General features: G+C 34.3%; 1 protein-coding gene and 1 pseudogene across 1 annotated transcript; both read left to right on the plus strand.

The window, feature by feature from the left end:
* LOC103541857 (olfactory receptor 4F3/4F16/4F29-like) lies at positions 1-938 on the plus strand. Its single transcript, XM_008508752.2, is given in 2 exon segments — positions 1-898; positions 901-938. Coding segments are annotated over 2 exon segments (936 nt in total).
* Positions 939-5368: 4430 nt separating this feature from the next.
* LOC103541856 (olfactory receptor 4F3/4F16/4F29-like) lies at positions 5369-6306 on the plus strand (annotated as a pseudogene).
* The last annotated feature ends 6805 nt before the right edge of the window (positions 6307-13111 follow it).

The raw sequence follows: 13111 nt of genomic DNA on the forward strand, positions 1-13111 counted from the left end.
ATGGATGGAACGAATCACTCTGTGGTGTCGGAGTTTGTGTTCCTGGGACTCACCAATTCCTGGGAGATCCAACTTCTCCTCTTCGTGTTCTCCTCCACATTTTATGTGGCAAGCATGATGGGAAACTCCCTCATTATGCTCACTGTGACCTCTGACCCTCACTTACACTCCCCTATGTACTTCCTATTGGCCAATCTCTCCTTCATTGACCTGGGAGTTTCTTCTGTCATCACTCCCAAGATGATTTATGACCTTTTCAGGAAGCGTAAGGTCATCTCCTTTGGTGGTTGCATTACTCAGATCTTCTTCCTTCACGTCATTGGTGGTGTGGAAATGGTGCTGCTCACAGCCATGGCCTTTGACAGATATGTTGCCATATGTAAGCCTCTTCACTATTTGACTATTATGAACCAGAAAATGTGTATTTTGCTTCTGGTTGCTGCATGGATAATTGGCTTGATGCATTCTGTGATTCAACTGGTTTTTGTTATAAAATTGCCATTCTGTGGCCCTAATATGTTAGACAGCTTTTACTGTGACTTTCCTCGGTTCATCAAACTTGCCTGTGCAGATACCTACAGTTTAGAGTTCATGGTCACAGCCAACAGTGGCTTTATATCTCTGGGATCATTCTTCATATTGCTTATCTCCTACATTTTTATCCTGATCAGTATTCGAAAACAGTCTTCAGGTGGCTCATCCAAGGCCCGCTCCACTTTGTCAACTCATGTCATGGTGGTGATTTTGTTCTTTGGTCCTTGCATCTTTGTTTATATCTGGCCTCACTCCACATCACACCTAGACAAATTCCTTGCTGTTTTCGATGCAGTTCTCACTCCCTTTTTGAATTCAGTCATCTATACATTCAGGAACAAAGAAATGAAAGTGGCAGTGAAGAAGTATGTAATCAACTTATTATTTACAGAAGGATTTCGTAAATGGCAAAAGTAGTATGAAGTTTCCTTACTGACTTGCAGTAACGTTAAGTTTCTATTATTTCAATATCAGGAGTTTCCAAGCACCTTACTAATATTTAGGTGTCCCACACTAAAACATCATGGTTCTTTTAAAAATCTTAGCTGAGAAATTGTGTTTCTGCCTATGGTTGCCTATTCTTCTACCCAAAAATAGACTAGATTGTCTAATTGTCTTCAATGACTATTAGATTGTCCTCAATTTTTTACTCCTCCTTGAAAATTCTTGCATATACCTCTTTCTACCTTTCAGATTACTTCCCTTATAGATTGGTATATTTGGGATTAATAGGGTGTAATAATATTTTAAACCCTTTATTTGTATTGTACTTACTCCCCAAAGTTTTGTACCTGCTGAGAAGCATTCCAATACAGTACCTGTCCCAAAGCACCAAATATGATCACCTATTAAAAATGCTTGTCACTTTAAAAGGAAAAAAAAGATAGAATCTTGTTTTAAATTTCTTCAATTTTTGTAGGATTTTACCTCTTCAAATGTTATTAATATGAACTCTTTGAATTATGTGTCTTAGGAATCCAATCAAAACGAGCTTAAAATAAATAAAACAAAAATAAATTTTCAGTTTTTCAAGAGCAAAAAGATCTAGAGATCTGTTATATAGTGATATGAATATAATTAACACTATTGAACTGTACAGTTAAAAATGGTTAAAGTGGTAAATATTCCTAGGTGTTTTTTTACTACAATTAAAAATTAATATGTATATATTTAAAAAGAACCTATTGATCCAGGTTATTGAGATGTCCAATAGTGGAGCCAGCTCATGGACTCCAGTAATGCACTCAATTTCACATTTTTAGATTTTACTCTCTCATTCACTCCTTTTCTCTTGATTTTTTTCTCCTTTTCTTTTTCTCCTCCCTCTTTATATTTTAACTCTGGTTACAGTAGTCTGATTTTCGTTTTTTGCACATGGATTTCTTTATGTACGGTATGGGGAGAGGAGAGATGCTTCAAATAACTCCAAGTTTAAATCACTCCAGCAGAGCAATCTCATAGAAAATAGAAAGATTTTCTTTCCCAGCATCTTTTTTAACACAATGAAAGGATCCTAACTGGCATTGCTTTAGCTCCATGACAGGTTTCTCATAGGCCTGGTCTGGATCACATACCCACGCCAATGGGCAGGGACCAAGGTTACCTGTTGACAGCTCCAAAAAACTAAATGAATTTGAGGAGGAGCATTTCCCAAATAGGGGAGGTAGTGTACAGCCATCAGTGCAAGGGGAAAAATGATTCAAGGCAGGCAAAAACTTTGTCACATATGTTTTTTCTTATTTGAAATAGAAATAAATTTCTTTTGCTGAAGAGTTCTTACTCCCCATCCCCATAAGTAGAATATCAGTTTTGTCATATGAACTTACCAGTCCCACATATATGCTCATTGACACTAACTCCTTTATCAACATATTTGTATTCAAATGTTGCCCCCAATTTTTCCTTTTAATTTTAGCTATCATATTCTGCAATACTAAAGCTGTGGTTTTGTGACTCCAAGTCCATGAAGCTGTTTAATTGTGACTTCATAGTTTTATTCTTACGAGGCCTTTTTCCATTGCAATACCTAATGAATATTCATGAACGTGTATTTCTAAAACAGTTTATCTCCCTGAAAATTATTTTCGCTGTAAAAAATAGGAGAGGGTCTAAATTTTTCAAATTTGCTTATTAATTTTCTCTGCACCATTTAGTGAACAATCATTTCCCTTCTGATTTTTAACATGTTTATACTACATGGTTACATAAAATATGGATTTTGTCTCTTCTGAGATCCAGAATCATACGTAATAGATGTTCTGACACCTCCTCTTGGCTGCCTTGTACATCCTTTGACTGAATAGGTTCAAAACAGTCCTCACGATCATCACTGAAAACTCTGTCCTGTCCAATATCATCTATCCAGTCATGAAAACAAGATACCCAAGAGTGATTCTCTCTCATCAATTCCTCCTCACCCTTTTCCCTCTCTCTCAATTTTTTATTCATGCAGCAAATATCAAGTGCCTAATATGTGTTAGGCATTGTGTAGGCTTTTGGGATACACCAGTAAACAAAATATAAAAAAGAAATAATTTCTACCATTGTAGAGCTTATATTCTGGTAGAGCTATCCAGATAATAAATTATAAGCAAAATAAACAAGCAAGTTTTAAAGTACGTTAAAAAGAAATGAGTGCAATAACAATGTAATAGAGTAAGTTAAGATGAATCTGAAACTCCAGAGTTGGGGGAATAGGTTGCACTTCTAATTAGGGTAGTCAAAGTAGGCACCATTGGCAAAGTGTCATTGAGCAAAGGTTTGATATAGGTGAGTGAGTCAGCAATGCAGAAATCAGGGGAGAAGGCAGAGGATATAGCCAGTGGTGTACTCCAGAAACAGCAAGAAGGCCAGTGCGACTTTGTTACTGTAAAAAAGTGGGAGAACTGTAGGAGAATATTCAAGGAGGTAAAGGGATGCCAGATCATGTAGGATCCTGTAGACCACTGTAAAGAATTTGGCTTTTACTCTGAGGAAGGAAGGACCATTCATGGATTCTGAGCAGCGAGGTGACATGATATCTCTTACATTTAAAATTAAAAAATCTTGAAAACACAACATACCTGAATGGATTTCAGACACCATAAGCATGATGATATCCAATTCAGAGCAGATTATAATAAAGGAAAGCACTGAGTACTTTAAAAGAATGGAGATACCACTGAGCAGAAAAAGGGAGTATGTGAGTGAGGCTGAGGCACTGATGAAGAAAAACTTAGTATTTCAATGTTTCCAAGTGCTGGCCATAAGCACCTTAATATGTTCAGACAAGGAGAAGCTATTTGCAGGTGTATGCCACATCCTTTGTGGTGATATAGCATATGCTTTAGCAGAAAGTGAGATGAAATCCCAAATATTTGTACATATATTAGGCCTGGATAAAAGTCTTGCAGGCCAAGTGAAGGCTCCAGCGGGAACTTTATTGAATAATGTAGTCAGTAGATATTTCTGTAAAATTTTGATAAAACTCTTAAAAACTAGGAATATTCAGTGTATGAACTTTGAGGATATTATGGTAAGTGAAATAAGCCAATCACAAAAGACTATATGATTCCACTTATATGAAGTATCTAAAGTAGTCAACCTAATAGAAACAAAAGGTATAATAGTGGTTACCAGGGGCTGGGGGGAGGGGGGAAAGAAGTTGTTTAATGGCTATAGAGTTTCAGATCTGCAAGATGAAAAAGTTCTGGAATTCTGTTTCACAACAATCTGAATATACTTAATAGCACTACTGAACTGCACTCTTAAAAAGGGTTAATATGATAAATTTCACATTGTGCATTTTTTACCTCAATAAAAAATGGGAAGATTTAGAAGAGCAGTGAATTTGATCTGACATGATGAAAAAGAATGAAATTCTATCCTTGATAAAGCCCATATTCTCCCTCTTTTACTACTCTTGCCTGGTTCTGATGTTTCATAGTCCTCATTTTTATTTATCTTAATGTCACTCTGCATACTATTCTACAGTTTGTTTCTTCTTAATTCAGTTCAATCTCATGTTTCCAAAAACTCTCACTCTTAGATGGTGAGCCATCAAAGTTTTCCCATAACCCTTCTCTCTGAGTGTAAATTGTATGGAGAGAAGAATATGAACATGACCCTAAAAGGGAGATGAAATGTGTTGACATGAGAAATTAGGGTAACATATAATATGTTTACCTGTCTAGTTTCCCTTTAAGGGTAATTAAATAAATGTATTTCCACTTACAGTCTCTCTCCGTTTGCGAGTAAGTGTTCTATCTTGCTGTATATTCTGTTTCTTGCTGCTGGTATCTGTGAAGGTTTTCTTCTTGTCTATTTATCCTATTAATTTTAGGATCTTAGGGCCTTTGCTGATAGTTCCAATCATGATTTGATCTCTTAAGTTGTGCCTACATCACCACCATCGTCATCATCATCATCATCATTTCGCAAGAGTGAAGAATTGAATAACCAGGTAGTTCCCATTTGTAATGTCAACAGTGCAACATAAATAATTAATACTACTATCATCCCTAATAATCATAGTTTTTTTTTTTTTTTGGATTGACCCTAAGCTAACATCTGTTGCCAATCTTTTCTTCTTCTTCTCCTCCTCAAAGCCCCCTAGTACATAGTTTCATATTCTAGTTTACATCCTTCTGGTTGTGCTATGTGGGACGCCGTCTCAGCATAGCCTGATGAGAAGTGCTAGGTCTGCACCCAGGATCCGAACCAGCGAAACCCTGGGCCCCAGAAGTGGAGCACGTGAACTTAACCACTTGGCCATGGGGCCAGCCTTAATAATCTCAATTTCTTTTTCATTTTCTTAGTTCTCATAATTTCAGCCACAGCTCAGTTGGTTGGATCAATGGATGGAGGGAATCACTCTGTTGTTTCTGAGTTTGTGTTTCTGGGACTCACCCACTCATGGGAGATCCAGCTTCGCCTCTTGGTGTTCTTCTCTGTGCTCTATGTGGCAAGCATGACGGAAAACATCCTCATTGAGTTTTCTGTGACCACTGATCCTCATTTACATTCCCCTACGTACTTCCTACTGGCCAGTCTCTCCTTCACTGACGTGGGTGCCTGCTCTACTTCTTCCCCGCAGATGATTTATGACCTTTTCAGAAAGTGCAAAGTCATCTCCTTTGGAGGTTGAATCACTCAGATATTCTTCATCCATGTCATTGGTGGTGTGGAGATGGTGCTGCTCATAGCCATAGCCTTTGACAGATATGTTGCATATGTAAGCCTCTCCACTACATGACCATTATGAGCTCACGAATGTGCCTTTTGTTCCCGGCTGCAGACAGGGCCCTTGGCATTAATCATTCACTTTTCCAACTAGCATTTATTGTTAATTTATCCTTCTGTGGTCCTAATGTATTGGACAGCTTTTACTGTAAACTTCCTCAGCTCCTTAGACTGGCCTGTACAGATACCTACAGATTGCAGTTCATGGTCACTCTCAACAGTGGGTTCCTTTGTATTAGCTCTTTCTTAACACTCCTCATCTCCTACATCTTTATCCTGTTTTCTCTTTGGAGGCATTCCTCAGGTGGTTCACCCAAAGCCCTCTCCACTTTAACAGTTCACATCACTGTAGTATTATTTTTTTTTGTCTAACCATGTTTATCTCTACATGGCCACATCCAAGTTCTCAAATGGACAAATTTCTTGCTCTTTCCGATACCGTTCTCACTCCTTTTCTGAATCCAGTTATCTACACATTCAGAAATAAAGAGATGAAGGCAGCAATGAAGAGATTTTTTCAGACCATTAATGATTTTTAGAAAGATTTCATAAATAATGTTATGAGGTCTTTATCCTGATCATTATGTAACCTGTATCCAGAATTTTAGAACTGGCTTCTTTAGTGCATCAGCAATTGATTTGGTGTTACCACACTCCTAAAGGATGCTCATCTTCCCTAAGAACAATGAAGATTTGGACAAAATCTTAATTCAAAACTTATGTTGATTCATATGATGTGGCATATATATATATATGTGCTAATTATAGTTATTCCTTTATAGCTGGTTTCATTGCTTTTTTTCTCTCAAGATTATCAGCTTATTATTTTCTTTAATTTATCCATGTATTTTCTTACAATCTACCTCTTAAGGTAACCAAGGTGCTAATTGTTCACTTTGCCGTTGATAATCTCCACTTTTACCTATAATGGCTCTTTTTCTTATTCCTTTAAAGAGTTGCAAAACATTGATAGCTCGTCCAAGTTCTTCAGGCTTATTTTAAAGCCATCAATTTTCTTTTTATGATTTGGAGAACATAGTCAGCAGAGAAGTTTTCTGTTTGGATTTTTCTTCCAATAGTTAAAAACAGTCTGACTTCAGACCAGAGAAGTACTAATCTCTCATGCTTCATTGTGTTCAGACTTCCTGCCCTTTTTCTCACTATTCTTTCTCTTAGATAATTTCATCATGGTCACTCAATATTTTTTCTATTGGTAATAATAACCCTTATGGGGAGAATTTTGAAAAGGTTAAACTAATGACACCCAGTGGTTTCCTTTCATTCACATGCATATGCATGTTCATGAACCAGTAATTTATTCATTCATTCTTCTGCCCCTTAAAATTATTTTTTTGTTTATCATATGTATAGAGTTGTGCTTACGGTTTATCTGGAATTGTTTCTAGGAAAACATGGAAACACCTCACAGTGTATGGCCTAGAAGAGTAATAATTGGAGAGAGATATGAATCTAATAAATATAACATAACTTATAGAAGATTTTGTAGCACTTTGTAAAAATCTAGTGTGAGATTTCCAGTCCTGGCCAAATATCATAAACTCAGGATAGCCTATTTTTCCCATTAATTACATCTAAACAATCCAGAAAAAATACAAAAAAAAAAAAACAAAACAGCCAGAGGCAAGAAAAACAAAAGTAAGGAAAAGCTGAAATATTGCAGAGAAGAATCAAAACTTGAAGAAGCAACCCACAAGTGGGTGAGTTTTTTTTTTTTTTAAACCTTTTCTCTCATTGCTTTTACCTGAGAACAGACCCCAAAAGAACAATGCAGGGCTATTGTTGCCATGATACGGGCAGAAAAAACTCTAAGAGAAAACCAAGCCATCTGGCCAGGGAACCAGGAAAGGTGGTCTCTGCAAGCTGGAGAGGGTGGGGGAAATATTTTTTGTCCTCTCTTTTCTCTCTTTGACCTATCCTAGAGCAGCCTTTGTTTCAGAGCTATGGCAGTGGAGCAGGAAGCTAAAACTCTGCGAGATACCCCATCCTTTTGGACAAAGGAACTGAGAGAAGGCCCCTCTGGTATGAAAAATGTGAAGGAAATTCTCATAATTTTTTTCTGCCTCTTTTTTCTTGCCACATAATCCTAAAGACAGAACCTAGTTATGGAGCTACGGCTCAGCAGAATTCAGCCAGTTAAAACTTCAAGACAAATTCCATGTTTCTGGTCAGATGGTGATCAAAAAGAGTCTCACAAATCAAAGAGTGTGTGAAAATTCTTTGAGATGAGACATCTGGAGAAAGAGATCACCTAAATCAGTGTATGCACCTGCAGACATCCAAGGCTGGTTCTTGAGCTGCGCATGCATGAGAAAGACCAAAAGCAGCATAACAAGATCTTTGTGAACTTATCTATGGTATAATTTTTTACCAAAATATCAGGCTAACCCATGAGTGTGACATGAGTGTGGCAGGCTCAAAGCAGCATAGCAAAAACTTTGAAAGCAGAACTGACATTGGAATGACCACCAGCAGAAGGTTCAATAAAAAATTCTCCAGAGGATTTCAACCAGAGTCTCACAACATAATATTCAAAATATCTGAGATAAAATCTAAAATTATTTGACATACAAGAATCAGGAAAATATGATCAATTCCCAAGGGAAATGATAATCAACAGACACCAAGCACAAGATTATTGAGATGCTGAAATTTTCAGACAAGTACTTTCAATCAACTATTATTACTACGATTTATGAGGAAAGGTAAAGAAGTCTTAAACAAAGAGAAATATAAACATTCTCAGCATAAATATAGAAACTATAAATAAGAATAATATGGAAATTTTAGGACTTTAAAATATAATATTTGAAATGAAAATTTATAGGATGAGATCAATAGCAGATAGAGATGATGAAAGAAAGAGACAGTGAACTTGAAGATAATCAATAGAAATGGTCCATTCTGAAGAACATAGATTAAACATATCCATTCTCAAAGCACTGGCCCAGTGGCATAATGATTAAATGTGTGCATTCCACTTCGGCAGCCTGGGGTTCACAGGTTCAGACTGGGTACAGACCTATAAACTACTCATCAAGCCATGCTGTGGTGGCATCCCACATACAAAATAGAGGAAGATTGAAACAAATGTTAGCTCAGAAACAATCTTCCTCAAGTAAAAAGAGGAAGATTGGCAATGGATGTTAGCTGAGGGCTAATCTTCCTCACACACACACACACACAAAAATCCACTTTCAAGAACAGAGATTAAAAATATTTTAAAAGAAATGAACAGATTCTCGGAGACCCAAAGATAATATGAAAAGATCTAATATTCCTTCCATGGAGTCCTAGAAAGAGAAGAGACAGAGATTAGTATTGAAAAAAAATGCTTGAAGAAATAATGGTTGCAAACTTTCCAAACGAATTGAAAGACATAAATTTACTGACTCAAAAAGCTCAGCAAAATCAAGCAGGATATACTCAAAGAAAACCGTGCCCAGAATCACTGTAATAAAACTTTATAAAACTACAGACAAATAAAAATTCTAAAAGCAGTCTGGAAAAAAAGACATTACATAGAAGGTAATGATATAAATATTGGCAGTTTACTCAGAAAAAAACATAAAGGTCAGAAAGCAATGGAACTTCAGGAAGAACAGGAATTGTACCTCTCCTGGTAAATAGAGATTATTTTTCTCCTCTTAAGGACTCTAAAATATGTATGAATGTTAAAGGTGAACATTATAACATTGAATCGTGAGATTTTCAGATGTGGGATACTCACATCACAGAATTTGTAGATTTAACTCATGTGACAGCCATAATATAAAAGAGGAAGGGTCTTGAGAATGATGGTAGGTCCTTTACATTTTGCTTGAACTGGTAAAATATCAAGATTAAGTAGACTATGAAAGGTTAGATATGTGTATTGTAATCTCTAGAGAACCACTAAACAGCTACACCACCCACACCAACAAAGAGATATAGCCAAAAAGTCAGTATAAAAATTTAAGTCAAATGATAAAAAATATTGAAATAATCCAAAAAGAGACAGAAACACTAAAGAGAAGAACAGAAAAAGAGGGGACAAACAGAAAATAAATGATAAAACAGTAGATCGAAATGATCATATTAATAATTTCATTAAATATAGAGGCCTATATACTAATTAAAGACAAGCATTATCAGATTAGGAAAAAAATAAATATATCTACGAGAAACCCACTTTAAATATAAAGACACGTATATGTTAAAAGTAAAAGGATAGGAAATACGCCATGTAAATAGTAATCAAAAGAAAATGGGAATAGTTAAATTAATAACTAACAAATTAGACTTCAGAACAAAGAAAGTTACTAGGGATTAATATAGACATTAAATAACTATAAAATGATCAACTCACCAAGAAGGCATAAAAATCATAAATATACATGCCCTTAATTACAGAGTTGCAAAATAGATGAGATAAAAACTGATAGAATTGAAAAGAGAAGTAGATAAATCCACAGTTATTCTTGGAGACTTAGAGAATTCTCAGTAACTGATAAAGGTATACAGAAAAATCAGGACACAGAAGACCTATATAACCGTATCAAACAATTTGATCCAATCATCATTTGTAGCACCATCTACCAAACAACAGCAGAATATACACTTTTTTCAAGTGCACCAGAATATTCACAAAGAAATATCATATTCTGGACCACAAGGCAAACCTTACCAAAGTTAAAATAATTGAAATCATACAAAATAATTCTCTAACAATAACATAATTAACAATTTATTTTTACATGTTAAAAATAAATAAAATGGCATCTGGAAAATCTCTAAATATTTGGAAATTGAACAACACACTTAAAATAATACATGGGTCGGAAAAGGAAATCATAAGGGAAATTAGAGAATATTCTAACTGAATGAAAAAGAAAATAAAATATCAAAATTAATGGAATGCAACTAGAGCAATGCTTAGAGAAAAGTTTACACCATTAAATGCTAATATTAGAAAATAAGGAAATTATTAAACCAATATTCTACCTTAAGAAATTAAGAAAAATGAGCAAATTAAATACAGATAAACAGAGAAAAGGAAACAATAATAATAGTAATAGAAAAAAACTTGAAAATAGAATAATCTATAAAGTAATAACATGGAAACCAAAAGAAGACTTTTGGAAAATATCAATAAATTGAAAAACTTCTGACCAGACTAACAAAGAGAAAAAACAGAAGACTAAATAATCATTATCAGAAATGAAAGATGTGACCTCACTATATACTTTGTGCATATCAAGAAGATAATAATGAGATACTACAAGTAACTTATACCCACAACTTTAACAATTAAAATGAAATGCTCTAATTCTTGAAAGACAGAAAACACCTGGCCTGACTCAAGAAGAAATAAATAACTTGAATGATCTTATTTTAGTTAAGAAAAGTGAATTCTTCGTTAAGAAACCTTCCAACAAAGAAAACTCTAGGTCCAGATGATTTAACTGGCATATTCTATCAAACATTTAGAGAAGAAATAATATCAATTTTTCACAATATTTTTTGGAAAATAGTAAAGAAAGGAACATGTTCCAACTCAATATATGAGTTCATCATTACTCTGATATCAAAACTGTACAAAGATCTTACAAGAAAAGAAACTACAGACTAATATCTACGATAAACATGGATACAAAAATGCTTAATAAAATAGAAAATCAAAATCAGACATGTATATAAAGGATAGATATATCATAACTAAGTGGATTTATCCTAGGAATAAGAGGCTAGCTCAACGCTTATATCTCACTTGAAAGACTAAAGAAGTAATCATATGATTGTCTTAATAGATGCAGAAAAAACATTTGACAAAATCAAACATGATTCATGATAAAAAAAAAAAAAAAAAAAAAAAAACCTCAGCAAAAAAGGACTGGAAGGGAATTTCCTTAATCTGATTAAAGCATCAACAAAAACCTACAGCTGACATCATACTCAACGGTGAAAGACAATGCTTTCATTCTAAGATTGGGAAGAAGACAAAGATGTGCATCCTTACCACTCCTGTTTACCATCACACTAAAAGCCCCATCCAGTGCAAAACGGCAAGAGAAAGAAGAGAAATGCAGTTTCCAAAGGAAAAAATAAAACTGTCTCCATATGCCAAAGACATGACTTTCTGTATAGAAAATACTAAGGAATCTCTAAGAAAAGGTCCAAAAACTAATAAGTGAGTTCAGCAAGGTCACAGGCTTCAAGTCAATAGGCAAAATTCGACTTTATTTCTGTATACTGGAAATGAACAGTTGGAGACCAAAAATAAATTTTTAAAGATCCCATTTATGATAGCATTTATAAACATGAAACCTAAGTAAAAATATAACAGAATATGTATAGTAGTAATTACAAAACACGATGCAATAAATCAAAGATATAAATAAATCATACATTGGAGCACTCAGTATTGTTAAAATGTCAATTCTTGCCAAATTGATCCATAGATTCAACAAAATCACATTAGAAATACCATCAAAATTTTAAAGATATCAACAAACTTATTCTAAAATTTGTACGGAAATGCAAAAGAGCTAGAATAGCCAAAAACAATTTTAAAAATAAGAACAAAGTTGAATTTCAAGATGTACACATAGATCAATGTAACATAAAAAAGAATCAAGAAATAGACCCATACAAATATGTGCAAACACAATTCAATGTCTTTTCACAAATCGTGCTGAAACAAACATTTATATGCAATAATTGAACCTCAACCTATATCTCACGTCTTACACAAAAATTAACTTAAAATGGTTCATTGAACTAAACGTAAAATCTAAAACTATGAGGATTCCAGAATAAAATATTGGAGAACATTTTGTGATCTTAGGTTAGTAAAGATTTCTAAGATATGACACCAAAAACATTACACATAAAAATTTCATAAATGGCACTTCAGCAAAATTAAAAATTTCTCCTCTGATAATGAAGTGGCAAGCCACATAATGGGAGAAAAATATTTGTCCATCATATATTTGAGAAATGACTTGTATTTTGAACCCATAAAGAACTCTCAAAAATAAGAAAAAGGACTGAATTTACATTAGCAAAAGATTTGAACAGATACTTTAACAAAAAAGATATATGGATAACAAACACATGGAAAGATTCTTAGCACTGTTAGTTATTAATGCAATAAATGAATAAATAAGAAAAAAAGAAAACCAGGTAATTTCAAGGGCTCTTGAGATTGAGAGCATCTAGAACTGTCATACATTATCAATGGTAATGCAAAATAGTACAGCCACTTTGCAAAACCAATTGGCAGTTTCTTTCTTTTTTTTTAAAATTATTTAATTGAGATCATATTGGTTTATAACATTGTGTAAGTTCCAGATATACA

The sequence above is a fragment of the Equus przewalskii genome, chromosome 1 (assembly GCF_037783145.1).
Source record: "Equus przewalskii isolate Varuska chromosome 1, EquPr2, whole genome shotgun sequence".
NCBI lineage: Eukaryota > Metazoa > Chordata > Mammalia > Perissodactyla > Equidae > Equus > Equus przewalskii.